Source organism: Neoarius graeffei, chromosome 2, assembly GCF_027579695.1.
Source record: "Neoarius graeffei isolate fNeoGra1 chromosome 2, fNeoGra1.pri, whole genome shotgun sequence".
NCBI lineage: Eukaryota > Metazoa > Chordata > Actinopteri > Siluriformes > Ariidae > Neoarius > Neoarius graeffei.
In genome coordinates, this window is record NC_083570.1 from 116378660 (window position 1) to 116401400 (window position 22741).

At 41.9% G+C, this 22741-nt stretch overlaps 1 gene segment (V, D, J or C); it reads left to right on the plus strand.

The window, feature by feature from the left end:
• Window positions 1-17898: 17898 nt before the first annotated feature.
• LOC132875084 (immunoglobulin kappa variable 6-21-like) lies at window positions 17899-19205 on the plus strand. The segment is given in 2 exon segments: window positions 17899-17991; window positions 18090-19205. Coding segments are annotated over 2 exon segments (378 nt in total).
• Window positions 19206-22741: the final 3536 nt, after the last annotated feature.

Consider the following 22741-nt stretch of genomic DNA (forward strand, 5'->3'; position numbering starts at 1 on the left):
GGTTTTATTTGTATTAATACCATAGTGCTGTTGAATTCTGGATTCTAACTGGTCACAAGCACAGACTGAAGATGGTCAGGGAGTCTGCAGTTCTGACCTCAGTGGGAAGGTCATTCCACCAACGGGGAACCAGGACAGATAGTAGTCTTGAGCAGGGTGGTTAGGAGTGGAGAGGAGGTGGGGCCAGGTGACCAGCAGTAGCGGAGCGAAGGGATCTGGCTTGTGTGTAGGGGTGGATCAGACTCTGGAGGTATGCTGGCCTTAACTCCTTTAGAGGCTGGTAAGCTAGCACCAATGTCTTAAATTTGATGCAAGCTGCGATAGGTAGCCAGTGCAGGTTGGCAAGTGGAAGGGTGACATGGGAAGAACAAGGGAGGTTGTAGACCAGTTGAGCTGCAGTATTCTGGATGAGCTGCAGGGGTTTGATGGCAGAAGCTGGAAGGTCAGCAAGGAGGGAGTTGCAGTAGTTCAAGGGGGAGAGGATCAGCACTTGGACCAGGAGCTGAGTAGAGTAGGTGGTAAGAAAAGGGCGGATCCTTCGGGTGTTGTAGAGGAGGAATTTACACATCCGGGTCACTGCAGCAATATTTGCTGAGGAGGAGAATTTGTCTTTGAACATGACCCCTGGGTTCTTCACACTGGGTGATGGAGACCTGGAGATGTCCCCCAGGGAGATGACTATGTCCAGGGCTGGAGAGGCTGGAGCAGGAATGTAAATCACCTCCATCTTGCCTGGGTTGAGCTTCAGGTGATTGCTGTCCATCTAGCTCTGGATGTCACGCAGGCAAGCAGAGTGCGTCAGAAGGAGGAAAAGAGAGAAACAGTTGGGTGTCATCAGCATAGCAGTGGTAGGATAGACCATGAGCAGAGATAATTGGGCCAATAGACTGGGTGTAGAGGGAGAAGAGAAATGGCCCAAGGACTGAACTTTGAGGCAAGGCAAGGCAAGTTTATTTATATAGCACATTTCATACGCAGTGGCAGTTCAATGTGCTTTACAGAAGTAAAAGCAGAACAGTAAACAATAGAAAATAAAATTACATAAAATAATTGGGGAAGAAAAATAATAAGAATTAAACAATAGTAGAAATAAAATAATAAAATGAAATAAAGTTAATCAGCCTCGAGATTAATTATTATGGGTTTAACTCATAAAGCGCGCTCTTCCCGTGGCTCTTCCACGAGGATCACCAAAAATCGTCCTGCAGACAAAATCTACGAGATCACAAATATCACATAAAGCGCGCTCTTCCCGTGGCTCTTCCACGAGGATCACCAAAAATCGTCCCGCAGACACAATCTACGAGGATCACCAAATAAAATCGTCCCGCAGACAAAATCTACGAGGATCACCAAAAATCATCCCGCAGACAAAATCTATGAGGATCACAGTAACAAAGAATTAAAGTAAAAGTAAAATCATTAAAATCCAAGATTAAAAAGAAATTAAAATAAAGAAAGTAAAATAATTAAAATCAAAATTAAAAGAAATTATGTTAAAGGAAATTAATTACTTAGGTAAAAATTAATCAAGTGAAAGCATCTGAAAACAGCTTTGTCTTGAGCCTGGATTTAAAACTAACAACAGTAGGAGCATTTTTGATCTCATCTGGAAGTTGGTTCCAAAGCTTAGCAGCATAGCAACTAAAGGCTGCTTCACCACACTTCATTTTGACAGCTGGTATTACTAGCAAGTTTTTCTCTTGTGATCTTAGAGACCTAGTTGGTGCATATAATTGAAACATATCCAGTAGATAGCTGGGTCCCATCCCATTTAATGTTTTAAATAGAAGAAGTAGTGCTTTAAAGTCAATTCTATAGCTCACTGGGAGCCAGTGCAGAGACCTTAGGATTGGAGTGATATGGACTACCCTTTTTGTTCTTGTAAGAACCCTTGCTGCTGCATTTTGGATTAGTTGAAGCTCTTTGATGGTCTTTTTTGGAAGACCTGTGAAAAGGCTATTGCAGTAATCAACCCTACTGGAGATGAAAGCATGAATAAGTTTTTCTAGATCATGTTTTGACATGAGACCCCTGAGTTTAGAAATGTTTTTTAGGTGATAGAATGCAGACTTTTTTACCACTTTCATATGACTCTTGAAGTTAAGTTCGCTGTCAATAAGGACACCAAGGTTTTTGACAGTATCCTTTGCTTTAAGCCCCTTAGTTTCAAGAACAGTGGCAATCCTAAGCCTTTCCTCCTTTTTGCTAAATATAATTGCTTCAGTTTTATCTGCGTTCAGCTGAAGAAAATTGTGAGACATCCATTTGTTAATTTGGTCAATGCATCTATGAAGAGACTCAAGAGGGGCATAGTCATTAGGTGACATAGCTAAGTAAAGCTGAGTGTCATCTGCATAGCTATGGAAGTTTATTGAGTTATTCTTAATAATTTGTCCAAGTGGGAGCATATAAAGGTTGAATAGTAATGGTCCCAGGATTGAGCCCCGGGGAACCCCACAGTTCAAGGACACGGGTGATGAACTGTGGCCTCCAATGGCCACATAAAAAAATCTTTGTTGTAGGTAAGATTTTAACCAGTTGATTACTATACCAGTAAATCCAACCCAATGCTCCAGTCGATGTAACAGTATGGAATGATCTACCGTGTCAAATGCAGCACTTAAGTCTAAAAGCACCAAGACTGATGTTTTACCAGCATCAGAATTAAGACGTAGGTCATTCATGACTTTAGTAAGAGCTGTTTCAGTGCTATGATTGGCACGAAAACCTGACTGAAACTTATCAAAACATCCGTTTAATGTCAGGAAGGCAGTTAATTGATTAAAAACAATTTTTTCAATTATTTTACCAACGAATGGCAAATTGGATATGGGCCTGTAGTTGTTGAGTACTGAGACATCCAGGTTATTCTTTTTCAGTAGGGGTTTTACAACCGCTTTTTTTCAGAGATGAGGGAAACATGCCAGTTCGTAAGGAGGTGTTGATAATCTGAAGTACCTTGTCTGATATTAGGTGAGGAACAGATTTGAAAAAGACTGTAGGTAAAATGTCCAGTTCAGATGTGGAGGAGCTGAGACTTTGTACTGTTTTTCTCAGAGTCTCAACATCAATTAAACTAAATGCTGACATTGTATTACGACCCCCTCTCTCGTTATCCAGTGGTTCCAGATTTTGAAGTGTTTGCACCTGTGTGGCTATATTCATACGTATTTTATCAGTCTTTCCTTTGAAAAAAGATGCAAAGTCGTTGCATGTATTAACTGAGAGAAATTCAGAAGGCATTTGTTTTGATGGGTTTGTTAGCTTTTCAACTGTAGAAAATAGCACACGGGCATTGTTGATATTCCTATTAATAATGTCAGCAAAAAAAGACTGTCTTGCTTTAGAAATTTCTAAGTTGTATTTACATAACATCCCTTTGTAGATTTGATAATGAATCTGGAGTTTAGATTTACACCATTTTCTTTCAGACTTTCTACATTCCCTCTTTAACATTTTAACTGCTGGATTTAGTTTCCAAGGTGCTTTTCCTTTGTCTATGACTCTTTTGGTTTTAAAAGGAGCAATAGCATCCATAATATGATTCATTCTTGAATTAAAAATTTCCATTAGATCATCTGCACAATCTGAAGATTGACATGGGAGTTCTGAGAGTGCCTGCTCAAAAAGAGCTGCTGTGCCATTGGTAATTACCCTCTTTTTTACAGTCACAGACTTGTTTTGAAAGTAAGGGGAAATGGAAACATCAAAGAAAACACAGAAATGATCAGATATACCCAGGTCCATGACACTAGTAGATACATTAAGACCCTTAGTGATGACAAGGTCGAGGGTGTGGCCATGGGAGTGTGTTGACCCTTGTACATGTTGTGTTAGGTTGAAGGCATCAATCAGTGTAAGAAATTCATTTGCATATGTGTTATCTGGATTATCAACATGGAAATTAAAATCCCCAGAAATAATAAGATTGTCAAACTCTAAACAAATATTTGACAACAGTTCCCCAAACTCCTCTAGGAACAGTGGTGCAGAAAGTCTTGGTGGTCTGTAAATAGTCAACACTAATATGTTAGAAGAACATAGAGGGACATCGGTGGTAATAGTCCGGGAGCCATGGGGTCGGACCCGGAATTTTTGGTTAAAGTGTTTTTTTTTTTTTGCTTTATCTTATAGATTTGAGGTAGCTCTTCAAGATTTAAGAGGGTGCCCGGTGATATCCCTTGGGCAATTTAATATATTAACCCTTTAATGCCCTATATGCCCAAATAATGGAAGAAAATACAAAAAAAGTAATATCAGTGTAAATACTGATATTAAATGCACCAAGTTGGCTGTATCTGATAGGTATTCACATTTTTCTCTATATTTGTCATTCAAATACATCAAATGTGGATTAATTAACCCTTTCATAACTTTTCCAAATTAGCGATTTTTATACAAGTATTACATAAACTCTACAGTTAATACAAAATAATGATCAATATCTATGTAAGAACTATACAGCATGCAAAAGAACTATATACAGCATGCACACACACACACTAATGACCAATAACTATGTAAAAGAACTATATACAGCATGCATACACTCACACCAATGATCCACTATGTAAACGAACTATATACAGCATGTATACACTCACACCAGTGATCCACTATGTAAAAGAACTACAGCATGCAATAGAACTATATACAGCATGCATACACTCACACCAGTGATCCACTATGTAAAAGAACTACAGCATGCAATAGAACTATATACAGCATGTATACACTCACACCAGTGATCCACTATGTAAAAGAACTACAGCATGCAATAGAACTATATACAGCATGCATACACTCACACCAGTGATCCACTATGTAAAAGAACTACTGTATATACAGCATGAAATAGAAATATATACAGCATGCATATACATTCACACCAGTGATCCACTATGTAAAAGAACTATATACAGCATGCAATATAACTATATACAGCATGCATATACACTCACACCAGTGATCCACTATGTAAAACTACAGTATGCAATATATCAAGCATGCAAAATGGCATATACAGCATGCACACACACACACACACAAGAATAGCCAAAGATACTGATTTTCAATTAACCAAATTGGCTGTACAGTATTCACGCTTTACTGTCATTCAAATTAGTCAAACGTGTAATTGACCCTTTCATAAATTTGCAAAATTAACAATTTTGATACAAGAACTACAGTACATAAAGCATGTACGTGCATGCATGCATGCACACGCACACACATACACACGCACACACACTAATGAGCAATAATTATGTAAAATAATTACATACAGTATGCAAACACACACACAAAACACAAAAACTATTTAAGGAAAGAACTAAGAGTTCAGCTGAAAAAAAAAACCCTCTAAACCCTTTGCCATTGCTTAGTGTCTGTAAAAATATGCTTATGTACTGGATGCTAGCTAGTACAGAGGAGAATGTTAAGTAAACCTTACTCCCCAACGTTTTAAAAGTTGTGCTAGTCAGTGGAAGAGCAGTGTGGTTTGGAGTGGGGGTGAATCGGGGACAATGCCCTGAATTTTACTAGGGAACCAGGAACATTACTATTTCAACAGTCAATATCGTAAAAATAAGCAATCTATTAGCTTAATGTATTAGCTTAAGGAAACCTTACTGCCCAACGTTTTAAAAGTCGTGCTAGTCAGTGGACTGGCTAGTGCACATGACTCTCAGTCCACAAGCAGTGTGGTTTGGAGTGGGGGTGAGGGTAAGGTTAACAGACTTTTGAGATGATAATCGGGGACAATGCCCTAAATTTTACTAGGGAACCAGGGACATTACTATTTCAACAGTCAATATCGTTAAAATAAGCAATCTATCAGCTTAATGTATTAGCTTAAAAAAATCAGTGACTAGCATTTACTAGGTGAGAGTTGGGTGTGCTAGCCAGTGTTGTGAAACTATGGGTCTAGTTCACTGGTGAGCAGTGAGTACATGTCACTGCTCTTTCATGATTACAGTCAAATAGTTTCTCTGCTTAGCTTATGCGTGCTGTGATCTTTTGGGGGCAGTGTGATTGACAGAGTTAGCAAGATAGCTACACAAGTTGGCTTGAATTAGCTAATTGTGTCCCTCATATGCCCCTGCAGAAGTAAACACAAGGATGACAATGGAGTGTATGCCTAATAATTTAAGGCTCGCATTAACAACCAAAGTAATAGAGTAATAAAGGGCTTTTTGGTATAAGCCCCACCCCCAATTGCATGGCCACACCCCCAACCATGGCTGGAACCCCACCCCCAGGCCTTAAACTCATCCTATTATGTTAACAAACACAAAAATAAGTATGATATATAGACTTTGGTGAACATAAAGTGAAGAATGTCAAAATGTCAGAATTTAGGCTATGACTGCAGCACATCCAACAATAAAGGGCCAATATCCGGAATTGCCCAAGGGATATCACCGGGCACCCTCTCTTATCTTAATGAGTAGACCTTGGACAACAACAAACAGCAAAAAAAAAACTTTAACCGACGAAGCCAGGTTCAGCCAAATTTGGGCCTTTGGCTCCCGGACTATAAGTGGGCCAGACCAGGTAACCTAGAAGGAGCAACCAGAGAGGTAGGACTTGAACCAGTCTAGGGCTGTCCCACAGATCTCTAGAGCTGACAAGGATGACAGGAGGATGGAGTGATTAACAGTGTCAAATGTAGCAGAGAGACCAAGGAGGATCAGGACCGAGGAGAGGGAGGCAGCACGTGCTGCATGAAGTGCATCACTGACTGAGAGAAACGTGGTCTCAGTTGAGCATCTGGCTCGAAAGCCAGACTGGTGAGGATTTGGGAGATTGTTCCGTGAGAGAAAAGAGGGGAGTTAGTTAGCAACAGCACATTTGAGTGTCTTTGATAAGAAGGGGAGAAGAGAAATGGGATGGTAGTTCTGGATGACGCAGGGGTCTAAGGTGGGTTTTTTTCTCTACCATGAACTCCCTGGGATCTGCATGATATAGGATAGGGGCTGTAGTGAAAGTTGTTTTCTGCTTAATAAAAGGTATACATACAGCTGTCCAAAGCCCCATAAAGCTGCCCGACATGATTGACGCGGTGGGCAGAGCTGTCGGCACTCAGACTGTGGCTATTCAGAACTTGAACCGCAACATGGATAACATCATGGAGAAGCTTTTGGCTTTGCAAGGGAAAATGGATTCAATTAGATTCGGAGACCAGAATGGACAGAGTAGTCGTGTAAAAGAATGCGTCTACTCACCCCAAGACCAAACAATCCCAATCTTATCTGCTTTCGGCTCCCTCAGACAGCACTGGCCTTGGCCAAGGCCGTTGCTGGGGAAACAATTCCCCCCCGGAGGTCACTGCTGTTAGACTCTCAACACCCTATGACAAGGGAAAAGAACCATGGCTGAGTATGAGCTGGAATTTTGCATGTTGGCAGCAGGCAGTGGCTGGAATAAGCCCACACTAAAGGTCATTTTCCATCAGGGTCTGGACCCCAGCATCCTTACTGAATTGGCATGCAGAGATGAGCAGCACATTTTGGACTCTCTCATAGACCTGGCTATTAAACTTGATCACCTCCTCCGGAACCATCCCTCCTTGCAATCCACCCAGGTTCTGACCTAGTCCACACAGTCACCCACACATATGGAGGTTTCAAACACTCAAACACCCCATTCCAAAAGAGAGAGGCGATATCAGGAGGGGTTGTGCTTCTACTGTGGGGAGCCTGGTCACCTGCTGGCCCAGTGTCCTGTCCAGCCAGTGATCTCCAAAAGGCCAACCAGTGATCATCATGGGCAGGCAGACCACCCAGATGCCCCGGTGAGTCATCAGCATTTTCCTTCTCATCCATTCCTGAAGCTCAACATCTTGCTGTCCATATCAGAAACCTCCCATGTTTTGGGAGTGGAGAGTGGAGGGCAAATTCATTGACAACAAGCTTATTCAGAGGCTCAAGCTGCCCACCAAGGAGCTCCAGTGACCAGTGAGTCTCCATGCTATCAATGGTGGTCCTACTGGGGAGGGATTGGTCACAAAAAGGACCAGACCACTAGTGATCCAGGTTGGGGCTCTGCATTGTGAACAACACTTGCTGTATGTAACCTGAACCTCTAATCATGCTATCGTCTTAGAATTCCCATGGTTACAGCTGCATGATTCCTTAATCTCCTGGCAGTAGAAGGAAATTTTGAACTGTCTTCAACTACCCCGACTCACTCTGGATTCCACCTCCCTAGAAAGCCCCTCTCCTGGGGGCATCAAACAGATCCCGATCTGCTATCATGACCTCAGTGAAGTTTTCAGCAAGGGTGAAGCTAGCGGACTACCTCCACATAGACCCTGTGACTGTGCTGTCGACCTCCTGCTGGGCATGACCCCTCCACACTGCCACATTTACCCTCTGTCTAAAACAGCATTTGGTGATGGAGGAGTATGTACAGGAGGCATTACAGCAGAGGTATATCTGTCCATCCACCTCTCCAGCATTCACAGGGTTCTTCCTCTTGGAGAAGAAAGGGGGAGGTCTTCGGCCCTGCATTGACTACAGAGGTCTCAATCAAATCATTATGAAATATCTGTGTGTATTCAGGAGGGGACCAAGTGGAAAACAGTATTCAGCACAACTTCGGGTCACTATGAATATTTGGTCATGCCTTATGGACTATTTTGCATGCACTGTGTGTTCTAGTGCCTGATAAACAATGTGCTCAGGGACATGCTGAGACACTATGTGATTGCTTAACCCTCCTGATGTCTTTGGGTCAAAAATGACCCGAAACTGTGTTTAACAGCAGAGAAAACCCCTTTAATGTTATTTTTTCAACTTGAAATTTTATGACTTTTCCTAAAATGACCCTAATATTAGAAAAAGGGAAATATTTTGTTTATTCATATTTCCATAGAGGCTGTACACAACTTAGGTACAAAGATTGCCTTCAGGTCATTTTTGACCCGGCACCGAAAACACAGTCACAGAGTCAGTTACAGACAACAAAAAACACACACAGACACAACACACAGACAGAGGCACACACACACACACACTCACTGCTGATTGATCTTAGACAGAACTAAAACTTTCTCGTGCAGGTGCACCACCACCTTTCCGCGACCCCATACACAACTTTCAAAGATCAAAGTTCAGACGATTTCAGACACAACCATCAAGGCATTGTTGACCAATACATCTACATTCAGAGTCTCTAAATGTGCTGCAGATAACAGGACCCTCAGTTCTCTCTGTGATGAAGCCATGAGTGCACGTTACAGCGCTGAACAGGCCTTAGAGCTGATTTTCTCAGACTGTGTGAGAAATTTATCTGCAAAGTCCATGCACACACAGTTGCTTACTGCTCTACATGTGCTCACTTGTCCCTGCAAGATATTGAGATTGTGTGTGTGTTTCACAGGGGACGTGTTTAGGGAGTGGTCTGTTATTCGCTTGTTCTCCTGTGTTGGTCATGATTGCCCTCTCAGATTGCCTTGTTGCAAAAGATTGTTCACATTTAACTATCATTGGAAGTGCCTTCAGTAAATTGCATTCAAAACTACTTTCTGCGCATTTGTGATACTTTCTTCGGCTTCTTCGGCTATATAAGTACTATAAGTACTATATCTTGATAAAAAATATTGTTTACCACCTTTGCAGTACCTTAAATAAAAATAATAATAATAAAAATCTGCTTTAGTAAAGAAAACATATATTACAGCTGTGTTGTAATAAAAATGAGTGCTGTCCACTGAATGAATGCAGTGTTTCTGCACTGTAAAAAGGGAAAACTCTGATATTCACACAGTTTCTGATGAATGACAAGTTGTTTCTTCCTGCAAAATAGATTTGGCACTTAAAATGAAATTAAATTGGTTTATTTCAGATCTTTAGTGAGGACGGGTCATTTTTGACCCTGAGGACAAGGGGTGTATACAGAAAATGAAGCCATCAGGAGGGTTAAATTGATGACATCCTGATCTACTCCCCAGATGAAACCAGTCATCATGTGCATGTCAGGGCAGTACTTGGCGGACTCTTGGAAAACCAACTATATGCAAAAACAAAAAAGCTTGAGTTCCATGCATCCAAGATCTCACTCCTAGGTTACATCAGAAATGGTGATGGGGTTAGTATGGACTCCCACAAGGTCTCCGCTGTCACCTCCTGGCCCATGCCCACCTCCATCAAAGAACTCCAAAGATTCCTCAGCTTTGCTAATTTCTACCAGTGATTCATTTGGGGTTTTAGTACCATTGCTGTGCCACTCACATCCTGACTCAAGAGGGGTCCCAAGTGCCTACACTGGAACCGGGAGCAGACGACACTTTCGCCCAACTCAAATCCACCTTCACCTCACCACCTATCTTGAAACACTCAGACCCCTCAAAACCTTATACCGTCGAGGTGGACACTTCTGAGACCAGAGTCAGTGGAGTCCTCTTGCAGCACTTTGGAGAGAAACCCAAGCTGTATCCAGTTGCATTCTTTTCCAGAAAAATGACACCTACTGAGCAGAACTATGACATCAGGAACCGAGAACTGTTGGCTATCAAGTTAGCCTTGGAGGAGTGGAAACATTGGCTGGAGGGGGCCACTCACCTGTCCATCATACTCACAGACCATATGAACCTGGAGTATCTCAAATCTGCTCAGCATCTGAATTCACGACAAGCATGATGGGCACTGTTCTCCACCAGGTTTAACTTCACCATTGCATCCCATCCAGGTTTCTGAAACACTAAAGCTCATGTTCTATCACGCTTGTATGCCTCTACCATGACTAGTCCTGAGACCACACAGATTCTGCTGCACATATGCTTTGTGAACACTCTCTCCTGGGAAATTGATAATGACCCATAACTGACCCTGCCACCTGCCCAGGAACTGTCCCCCAGGGCTCACATTTGTCCCACCTCAGTACCGAGGTTGCCTGATCACCTGGGCTCACTTATCTCCCGCCATGGGACACCCGAATAGAAGGTGCACATACCAACTCATCAGAACCAAGTATTGGTGGGAGAATATGAGAACAGATATCAACCAGTTCATATCATCCTGCTCAGTTTGTGCACAAGCTAAAGCCCCTAGATCTCCACCTGCAGATGAACTCATGCCACTACCCATACCCCGGAGACAATGAGCCCACTTGTCTATTGATTTTATCATAGACTTACCAAGATCATAAGGCAATACAGTCATCATGGTGGTGGTAGACTGGTTCTCCAAAGCACTCAGACTCATTCCCCTGCCCAGTCTACCAGCAGCCTTTGAAATGGCAAAGCTCATATTTGACCAAGTGTTCAGGTACTTCAGGATCCCTGAGGGCATTGTGAGTGATCGGGGACCCCAGTTCTCATCCAAATTATGAGCCAGTTTCATGAATAAGCTTGGAGTTTCGGTAAGTCTGACCTTGGGACACCACCCTCAGCCTAATGGCCAAGTGGAAGGTGCCAACCAAGAAATAGGTTGCTTCCTGAGGGTATTCTGCCTCAAAAACACCAAGGACTGGTCCCAGTTTCTTCTGTGGGCAGAATACGTTCAGAAATTCCTCCAATACTCAGCCACCCAACTCACACTGTTTCAATGCATTCTTAGATACCAACCTCCATTGTTCCCTTGGGATGACTCACCCACACATATCCTTGCAGTTAGCACCTGGTTCAACATCTGCGTACCTGATCATACCAAGCTGTTGTTGACCTGACCTGACTCTTAGTGCTTCTGACCCCCACTATGCTATTTTCTCAACCATGAGACTGTTATTTACCTCTGACATCCCATCTACTAATCAACCAACCCTTAGCACGAACTTGACTCTGATTCTCGTGTCAAGGTTTAGACTTGTTTACCAGCTTGCAACGCACCTGCTCTCCCCTGCGTTTGCATCCATAAGTGTCTGCACTCTGACAGTATGGGCTCAGTAACACTTCAGAAAACCATCATCTGTGAAAATAGTTAATTACTGCAATTTATTTTTTGAGTTCGTTTCTTAAGACACGTATTTTTTAGTATGTTACCTCGTTTGTGTGATGCATCCCCACAGCAGACATCACCCCCCGGATATACGGCACACCGAAAATTCATAAACCCGGAGCACCACTAAGACCCATAGTAGACAGTATAGGATCAGTTACTTACAACCTTTCCAAGACACTGGCAGACATAATTAAACCACTACTCGGACTCACGGAATACCACTGCAAAAACTCAAAACAACTGGCGAAAGAACTAAAGGAAATCAAGATAAAAAAGGATGAAATCTTTATATCACATGACGTCATATCCCTCTTTACAAAAACACCGGTCACAAACACTCTTAACATAGTAGAAAACCGGTTAAAAGCAGACAGAACCCTGAAAAAACGTACAAAACTTACAGCACAGGACATAACAAAACTATTACATTTCATTTCCACGTCCACATATTTCCAATTCAGAGGTACAATTTACAGACAAAAAGAGGGATTTGCAATGGGGGACCCGCTATCTGCCACTCTATGCAACTTTTTTATGGAGGATCTGGAAACCCGAGCCATAGAAACAGCACCGGATGACTGCAAACCTATCTTCTGGAAAAGATATGTTGATGACATTCTTGAAATAACCAAAACAGGCCACACACAACAACTCACGGATCATTTAAACTCCATAGACAAGACAGGCAAAATCAAATTCACACACGAAGAGGAAACGGACAAGACAATAGCATTTTTGGACCTAAAAATACACCACACAGAAGAAGGGAACATCAGAATTACAACATACAGAAAACCTACACATACCGACCAATATCTTCTCTGGACATCTGAACATCCCATCGCACACAAAATGTCAGTAATCAGAACACTATACGACCGAACACAGAATATCACGGAGGAGAAAGACAGACAGGAGGAGGAACAACACATCCAACAGGCATTAAAAAACTGCCAATATCCACCGTGGGTAATTCGAAAAGGAAAATTACAGACACAAAAAAAGGAAAAAAACAAACAAACAAGAAAAAACAAATCGGGGCTTTGTCACATTACCATACATAAAAGGAGTTACAGAACGCATCCAACGATCCATGAGGAAATACCACATCAACACCCCGGTCAAACCATACAAGAACCTCTGACAGCTGCTAGTTCACCCCAAAGACAAAATACAACTGGACAATAAATGCAACGTCATATATGAAATCCCTTGCCGTTCATGCAATAAAGTCTATATTGGTGAAACGGGCAGATGCTTCCACACTCGCAGGAAAGAACACCAATTAGAATGTGAAAAGGAAACAACAAAAAGATTCACAAGATCCGAAAAAGAAAAAGCAAACCAAGAAAACTTAAAATCAGCCATTTCAGACCACTGCAAACGACAAAACCATATAATGAATTGGGAAGAGGCCAGAGTCATTCGCGCTGAAGAGAATAGATACCAGCGTTGGATTTTGGAGGCAGTGGAGATACGAAAGCGGGCGCAGAGGACGATGAACTGGGATGAGGGAGCGTACGCGCTGTCACACACCTGGAGCGCCGTCCTGGGGCAGCGACCTGACAGCAGGAGGCGTGGACTATCTGTCAAATTGGGCGGGACGTTCACACCTCCATAAAGTAACATCAGCTGATAAGGCACGTCACCACTCGACATCTGGTGACTGTTTTGAAGAAGGCGGAAGTGTTCGCCGAAACTGTCAACAAACGAGGTAACATCCTAAAAAATACGTGTCTTAAGAAACGAACTCAAAAAATAGTTATAATAATCAGACATAATGAATTTTCACTACATACAAGTTAATTACTGCATCCACAAATGCAAGTTAAAACCATATATAAACAATATCCAGAAACACGGCCACCTTCTCTGGGCCTGAGCTCTTTTACGATGAACTGAGGCAAAGTGGAAAATTGTCCCGAGGTCTGACAAATATTAGAATAGCAAAAATTATTTTTAGAAATCTTGGACACTGCATCCTCCAGGCTAAAGAGGAGAGGGATCATCCAGCTTGTTATCAGTGCACAGCTCAAAAGCCAGCATCTGTGGTGGTATGAGGGGGCATTAGTGCACATGACATGGGTAGCTTGTACATCTGGGAAGGCATCGTTAATGCTGAATGATATAGACATATTTCAGAGCAATATGCTGCCATCCAGACAAAATCTTTTTCAGGAAAGGCCTTCCTTCTTTCAGCAAGACAATGCCAAACCGCTTTCTGCACATTAAAACTGCATGGCTCCGTAGTAAAAGAGTCCGGGTGCTAAACTTGCTTGTCTGCAGTCCAGACCTGTCTCCCATTTAAAACATTTGGCGCATTATGAAGTGCAAAATAGGACAAAGGAGACCCCGAACTGTTGAGCAACTGAAATTGTGTATCAGACAAGAATGGGACAACATTTTTCTTTCAAAACTACAGCAATTGGTCTCCTCAGTTCCCAAATGTTTGCAGAGTGTTGTTAAAAGTAGAGGTGATGCAACACAGCGGTTCTGTTTTTATATAGCGTCCCAACATTTTTGGAATTGGGGTTGAACACATTCTTTATTAAAGCAGAAGTACATATACTTGTGTGAAAAAAGTACTCTGGTAAAAGTAGAAGTACTGATTTAACTGTGTTACTCAAAAGCACAAAAGTGTCTCCTCAGTTTCCAAACATTTGCAGAGTGATGTTAAAAGTAGAAGTGATGCAACACAGTGGTAAACACGCCCCTGTCCCAACTTTTCTGAAACGTGTTGCTGGCATCAAATTCAAAATGAGCATATATTTTCCAAAAAACAATAAAATTTCACAGTTTCAACATTTGATATGTTGTCTTTGTATTATTTTCAATAAAATATAGGGTTTCCATGATTTGCAAATTATTGTATTCCTTTCATATTTACAGCTTACACAGCATCCTAGCTTTTTTTGGAATTGGGGTTGTATGTAATCACTGTAGAATGGCATAGGTGCTATCCCAACAGGTGTCCACTTGCTGAATCAATTTTAGAGTGAGTCTGCTCATCTGCTGTTGAATCTGGCAAAGTCCTCTAATAGCAGTTGTACCAGTTCTGAAGGTCATATTATTTCTTGACTTGGATTTAATATCTTCAAGTCCTTGTGTCTGATCAATGGCTTTCTTCACAACCAAAGTTAGCACATGTGCAATGCAGACTGAGCACCTGATTTTATAGCTCAAAGCTTTAAAAAATATCCTCAAGTAAGACATGAAGGAAGTAAAATACAATACACACTTAGCTGCACATAAATAGACCATTGTGGTGTTTTCAGAGAAAGAGAGAGAGCACTGAGGTGTAAGTGAGATTTGCATTCATGGGACTGAAGACTTTCATTTCTTCCAGAATAGAACAGAAACTTCACCAGATGTTCAACTTCCTTCAGCCAAACTCACTGAAGCACAAAACACAGAACTGAATCTACAGCTAATCGCACTCTCTCATCACACTGATCATCACTATTAACTCCAATAAAAGAACAGACAACGTCCAAAATTCAGCTTTATTTCAGCACAAACTACAGGAAGAGCAACAGGACAGTGAAGAGAGGAAAGACAGAAATGTCAGCATTGTGTAGAATTGAAACTCAATTGTAGATTGATCATAAGCAGCTCAATGTTAAACTCTCTCTTGGATCCACTAGCCTTCGCACTGACTCTTTCTGAACGTGACTGGATGATTAACATTATTATGGGAAACCGTACAGACAAACTCCTCCCCCTTTTCCCAGACGTCTTTGCTTAGTGTCAGGGTGCTGCTGCGACTGTAACGGCCATGCTTCTCTTCCTCTACACTGGTCAGAACCCCATTCTTCACCTCTGAGCCGTCCACTGTCCAGCTCACCAGCGCCCCCTGTGGAGTGTAGCCAGACAGCAGGCAGAGCAGCGAGGCCGATCCCTCACACAGCTGCTGAGGGGACGGAGGGAACAGAGACACGGAGGGAGCTGTGGGACCTGCTGAAAAGGAAAAACAAAACCCGACAAAATGGTTACATAAAGTATTTACAACCTTAAACACTCTAAACTGTAACAGAGACAAAACTGGAAAGTCTGCAGCAGCATAAATGTGTTCCAGCAGCAGAAGAACATTTCCTAGTTACGCTTTATATCGTGAAGTCACGAGAACTTTATTCTGGTGTCAACTCTCAGTAATGTAACCGTATTAAAATAAAATTGTAAATGAATAAATAATGTACTCCTACGCTGTAATTAATCTGGGAAAAATTATTTAGATTTTAACCTATTAGCACAACAAATACTAATGTAGCTGATGACGGAAATATTCTCTTTTTAACAGAAACTTACAGCAGCCTTCGTCTGGATTTTATATCAGATACAAAACAACAACTTAACAACATATGAAGCACTGACCTGGTTTAGTTTCTGTATATTTACCAAATGTTCATCCACAGTCATGAGGTATTTTGAGAATAATAAAGTGATATATGGGCACGAGTCCATATTTACTGGGAAATCCACCACTCGTATTTTTCATCCGGGACATGGAGAACCATGACATAAGTCTCTATCTGTCACTTGTGAGGAAATTGATGAATTGTTTGGATAAATTTGGATACTTTGTTTGTGAATGTGTCTATATAATAAAAAGAAAATCACACGTTGGCTTGAAGATCTCATCTCATTATCTCTAGCCGCTTTATCCTGTTCTACAGGGTCGCAGGAGCCTATCCCAGCTGACTACGGGCGAAAGGCGGGGTACACCCTGGACAAGTCGCCAGGTCATCACAGGGCTGACACATAGACACAGACAACCATTCACACTCACATTCACACCTACGGTCAATTTAGAGTCACCAGTTAACCTAACCTGCATGTCTTTGGACTGTGGGGGAAACCGGAGCACCCGGAGGAAACCCACGCGGACACGGGGAGAACATGCAAACTCCGCACAGAAAGGCCCTCGCCGGCCACGGGGCTCGAACCCGGACCTTCTTGCTGTGAGGCGACAGCGCTAACCACTACACCACTGTGCTGCCTGGCTTGAAGATATGAAGTTTATCTTCTCATATTGAAAAACTCGCATTTTTCAGATGAAATACATCGTAGATCTGAGTGACATATTTCCTTATATCTCACTCTGATGACGTCACTCCCAGTGTTTTCCCACTGACTAAACGCACATTGTCAAGATGGCAAACTGGTTCAAAATTAAAATTATTTTGATTAACTTGTGTATTTTTTTGTGGATGTGTCCATATAATACTAGGGTAAGTCAAAAAGTTCTAAGACAGATCTTATAATTTCAACAGGTGTGAAAGACATCCCCCAGAATTCTACAAAGAAGGAATTCCCTGATGGAAACACTGCTTGCAGAAGTGTTTAGACTTAAATAGAGGATATGTAGAGAAATAGCTTTATTATTTTCATAAATAAAGATTTTTTTTCAATTTGTCTGAGAACTTTTTGACTTCCTGGCGACTTGTCCAGGGTGTACCCCATCTTTCGCCCGTAGTCAGCTGGGATAGGCTCCAGCTTGCCTGCGACCCTGTAGAACAGGATAAAGTGGCTAGAGATAATGAGATGAGATGAGACTTTTTGAATTCCCCTCATATAAAGAACACGGTGGCACGAAGACATGAAGTTTATCTTCTCATGTTGAAAATATTTTAAACTTCATTGCACACCCATGTAATGTCCTCATTCACTTTACTTATTCATGATATATACATTCACCACTCAAAGATAAACTTCATATTTTTGTGCAACCGTGTAATATCCTCTACAAAGAGAATAAACTTTTACTTACTGTTCACAAGGAGTTTGGAGCCGCCACCAAAAGTGTACCACAGTGATACATTCTAATGAAACCGTCGTACAAAAACCTCCGTCACGCTGCAGCGCGCGCACACATGCACACACAAGAGTTTCCACGTTGCATTATCAGTCCATGCTTCAGTGCTCTGTGAGTGTTTATAACCCTGAGACTTGAACACTTCATAACAGAGCTACTGCTCAGCAACTTCACCGACAGCAACCATGACTTTGATCAGCGTCTTCATCTGCACACTGGCCCTCTGGACTCAAGGTGAGAGTTTAACATCGATTCACAGCCTCACACACTTAATTTCATACGAATTCTACACCACTTTAGAGCTTACAAACACAATCTATGTTTCTCTTCAGGATCCAGAGGTCAGGAGACTGTGACTCAGACTCCTTCAGTGCAAACTGTTACTCCAGGAAACACAGTCACCATCAACTGTAGAACCAGTAGCAGAGTGGAGAGCGGTACCAGTCTACACTGGTACCTGCAGAAATCTGGAGAACATCCTAAACTCCTGATTTATGAGACGAAAACCTTATATTCAGGAACTCCAGCTCGTTTCACGGGCAGTGGATCTGATACTTTCTTCACGTTGACCATCAGTGGAGTCCAGACTGAAGATGCAGGAGATTATTACTGTAAGGCTGAACATTTGATCAGCGGTAGCTATGTGTTTACACAGTGTTAGAGCATCATACAAAAACCTCAGTCATGCAGAGTGCACAGAGAAACATTGCTGCAGCTGGGAGCAACTGCAGGTGCTGAGAAGGAGGATGTGATACACCACAATGACACAGTGGACGAGAGAAAACATCACACTAACACACTAATACACACACGTCTGTGAGAGGAGTCCACCTTACTCAACTTTGGATCATTTTTACTGAACATATTAATCTAATAGTGATAGTGAATATGAGACAGAATTTCCTGTTGGTGAAGTCCAGCATGAAGATGCAGGAGATCAGTCCAGCCAACACACACACACACACACACACACACACACACACACACACACCTGAGAATAGTGACACTCAGGTCACCATCAACTGTACATCATTCTAGAATCATTTCCTCCCTTTGGGGAATTTTTCCTCCCTGTGGAACACACATGAGGAGGTGGATTATCTCACATGCTACACACACATAGAAAATATGGTTCCTCTGTTGGTTGGTTGGTTGGTCGTTCTGACTTTCTAAAGAGGTTCCTCCAGAGGAACAAGCAAGAGGGCTCGAAGTAAAGCAGCAGCAGCCAAACTTACTCAGTAGAGTCCACTCTGTAAAGTTACTGGTTTTAGTAAAACACACTGATTATGCTCTGTTCACATGCATGATGGCTGTAGTCAAGATCACCACTGTCAAGTACAACACCAGTCACATGACCAGGACTAGCAGAGATCGAATCCATCCATCCATCTGGGGAACACAATTTTTGTTGAGTTAGGTCTGACAGCTGTTTTTAACTAATTTTTGGGCGCGGAATCCAAAAGTGATCTCAGTTTTTCTCTATCACGTCAAGTTTTTGAACTATAGGATCCCCGTTTTCTTAAAAAATATCACTCAATGACTCTCTTTACATCTCCATGTTCTTCACAAAGACAGACAGAATGCCCAGTAGGGACTGCACCAAATAAATTGCCATTGTGTAGAAGGACACACTTCAAGCTCTGCTTTGAGCTATCAATAAACATTCACCATTCATTTGGATTGTAGATTGAAAGCCCTAATTCCTTCAGTAAACCAGGAATGTTATGGCAAAACACAAAGCCGCTGTCGCTTCGAAAGTACTGCAGAAATGTACTTTCTCTGGTTCGGAAGTATGATACCTTCACTCCTTGTTCAAGTAAGTTTTTCTCATTCAGTCTTGATGCTAGGATTTCTGAAGCTTTTTTTGATAGGCCCAAATCACGTGCCAAATCATTCAACTCGTGCTGATCAAATCCCCTACGAACTGAATCCTCGTGAATTTCAAAATCTGCATCATTGCTGTCACTGCATTCTCCAACATCGCTCAGATCTTCTAGAGGAGGTAGTTGTTTGAAAACTGGCACTGGAATTTCAGCTGAATGAGGCATTGGTCTTATAGCTGACGGTAGATTAGGATATTCTATTTTACTTTTATTTTTCTTGTTAAATCCTGATGTTTTCACTAAACAAAAGTAACAGTCTGTGCAATGATCTTTTTGCTCTCGCCAAACCATGGGGATACCAAATGCCAACTTTTTACGTGTTCCTTTGGTCCACATCCGTAAACTCTCGACACACTGCTTGCACACTTTGTGAGGAGCCCATGGCTTGTCTTGATCACCGAGTTTTATTTTAAAATATGCAAAATATGCTTGTTTGACAAATGCACTGATGTTTGCCCTCTGACTTGGAATGGTGAAACTACCACAAATATAGCAAAAGGAGTCAGGGTTGTTTAGGCATTTACGACGAGAAGTAGCAGGAGCAGACATGATCTGGAACAAAGGAAATATATACCTATGTAAATAAAACACTAAGATGGAATAGTTACAAGCTTTGAAAACTAAGAAAACAGCATAAAATGAAATAGAACTTACAACGGTATGCCCATGGTTACAAGGTTAAGAGAAAAGCCAGCACAAATCCTCTTAATTCCTACTATGCTAGCTTTCTGTTTGCAGATATTGATAGTACTGACCTAATGGGAACTGCACACACCTCTCAAAACACTGTCTCAATTGTGACTGCACAAACAAGTTGCCACGTAGCTGTTGATGAGTCCAATCATAATCAGCTGGCAAGTCTTACTACAGCTAATCAGTGGAATTTTGCTTATCTGGAGGGTAAGCTGTGGAGAAAAAACTTGAGGTGCTAGAAAAAAACTGACTGCAATTTTGGAATTAGCATGCCAATTTTCGTTTTAATCAGCATAAAAATCTAACTCAACAGAAATTTTTTTTCAAATTGTTCCCCAGTATCTGTAGCTGCTTATCCTGTCCTACAGGGTCGCAGGCAAGCTGGAGCCTATCCCAGCTGACTACGGGCGAAAGGCGGGGTACACCCTGGACAAGTCGCCAGGTCATCATAGGGCTGACACATAGACACAGACAACCATTCACATTCACACCTACGGTCAATTTAGAGTCACCAGTTAACCTAACCTGCATGTCTTTGGACTGTGGGGGAAACCGGAGCACCCAGAGGAAACCCACGTGGACACGGGGAGAACATGCAAACTCCGCACAGAAAGGGCCTCGCCGGCCACGGGGCTCGAACCCGGACCTTCTTGCTGTGAGGCGGCACCGCTAACCACTACACCACCGTGCCGCCATATATTTGATATTCACCTATTATAATAGGTTTTTTTTTACAATTTTAATTTAGATCTTTTATTAGATAAATAAAGCTATTATTGATTGATTGGAGCCCCTAGGGTTTTGGTTAGTAGGTACTAGGTACTACTACTTCTTCCAGCTTGTCCCACTTAAGTGTGTGGGGTCACTGCCCTGTGGACATGTCATATTAACTGGAGCATAGTTTTACACTGGATGCCCTTCCTGCCACAACCCTCCCATTTTCCGGGCTAGGGATCGGCACCAAATGGTGGCTGGGTTCCCAGACAACCAACCATTCACACACACACGCACTCACACCTATGGGCAATTTAGAGTAGCCAGGTAACCTAAACCAAACCTGCATGTCTTTGAACTGTGGGGGAAACCAGAGCACCTGGAGGAAACCCATGCAGACACGGGGAGAACATGCAAACTCCACAGAGAAAGGCCCCTGCCAGCCACTGGGCTCAAACCCAGAACCTTCGTGCTGTGAGGTAACAGCACTAACCACTACACCACTGTGCTGTCCCTAGTAGGTACTTGATACTATAATACCAAAAAAAAAACTTATCAGCACAGAAAGATATACAAAGATAAGATCAGAGAAAGAGAAAATTGAAATTTTGCATGATTCCCATTTCCCAAAGCAGCATATTTTTGACATTTGAAGTATTTAAAAAAAAAAACTTCCATGAAAGCATGTGCTTTGTTTGCTCGATCAGAGCACATAAGGCTCACAAACTGCGACTTTATCTACACCTTTACAGTTACAGACCTGAGTGGCTGCTGGTTCTGTTCTACTGGAGTAAACTTCAAACATTTGTGCACCATTTTGGACTGAAATTGCAGCACAGCAACAGACAATCGCAAGCAGCGTCAGCAACAAGCTAACCGTTCAGCTAACGTTCATTCTATGAATGATAACTCTAGCATTGATTATTACCTCCTCAAAACAGTGGTTTAACCAAGTACCGTGTGTGTATATGAAACCAATTCTGCTACAAACTAATTCCAAAGTAGATCAGGAGAAGTTCACACTGTTCACAGTGTGGGCGCCCAGGTTGATTTGATGTCACTCTGTAAATGGGAAAAGACCTGGTAGTTGAGATGATGATGCCATGTTGATGGATTGAGGTGCATTTTTGGTGGTGGTGGAGAACAGGCTCTCTGGGGCTAGAGATCACGTGCCTGAATACCACATTGCAACGCCATACTGGAGAGCAAACGTTCTGGTAAACAGAACCTTCAACAAGATAAAGTGCAAAAGTTTCAGCAGTTTATAGTACTTAATCTCTTTCCTTTTTGAGAAGAATAGTCAAAGTAGTTTTCTAAGTTCACTTTAGGCTCATTTTTATAGGAACAAATGATTTTATCGTGAAGGCATGGGCTTTCAACGGACAGCGTTTGGATCTTCGCGGCCGAACAACATGGTGACTTCGCAAGGTATGGACAGTAAAAAAAAAAAAAAAAACTTAGAAAAGCATTTATTTTAATTCTAACAGCTCAAAGCAGCTCCATAATAAAAGTTTAAAGGTATATAGATGTTTTTAAGGTTCAGCTCCATTTTGGAGATATAAACAATTTACTGCGATGATAACACATACTTATTACAGCACACTGATGGCTCACTGGTAATTTTATGTGACATGCTTTTGTTCAATTTATTCACTAAGAAAAGCAATCTTTATAGACAGCAAGAATGGGCTATG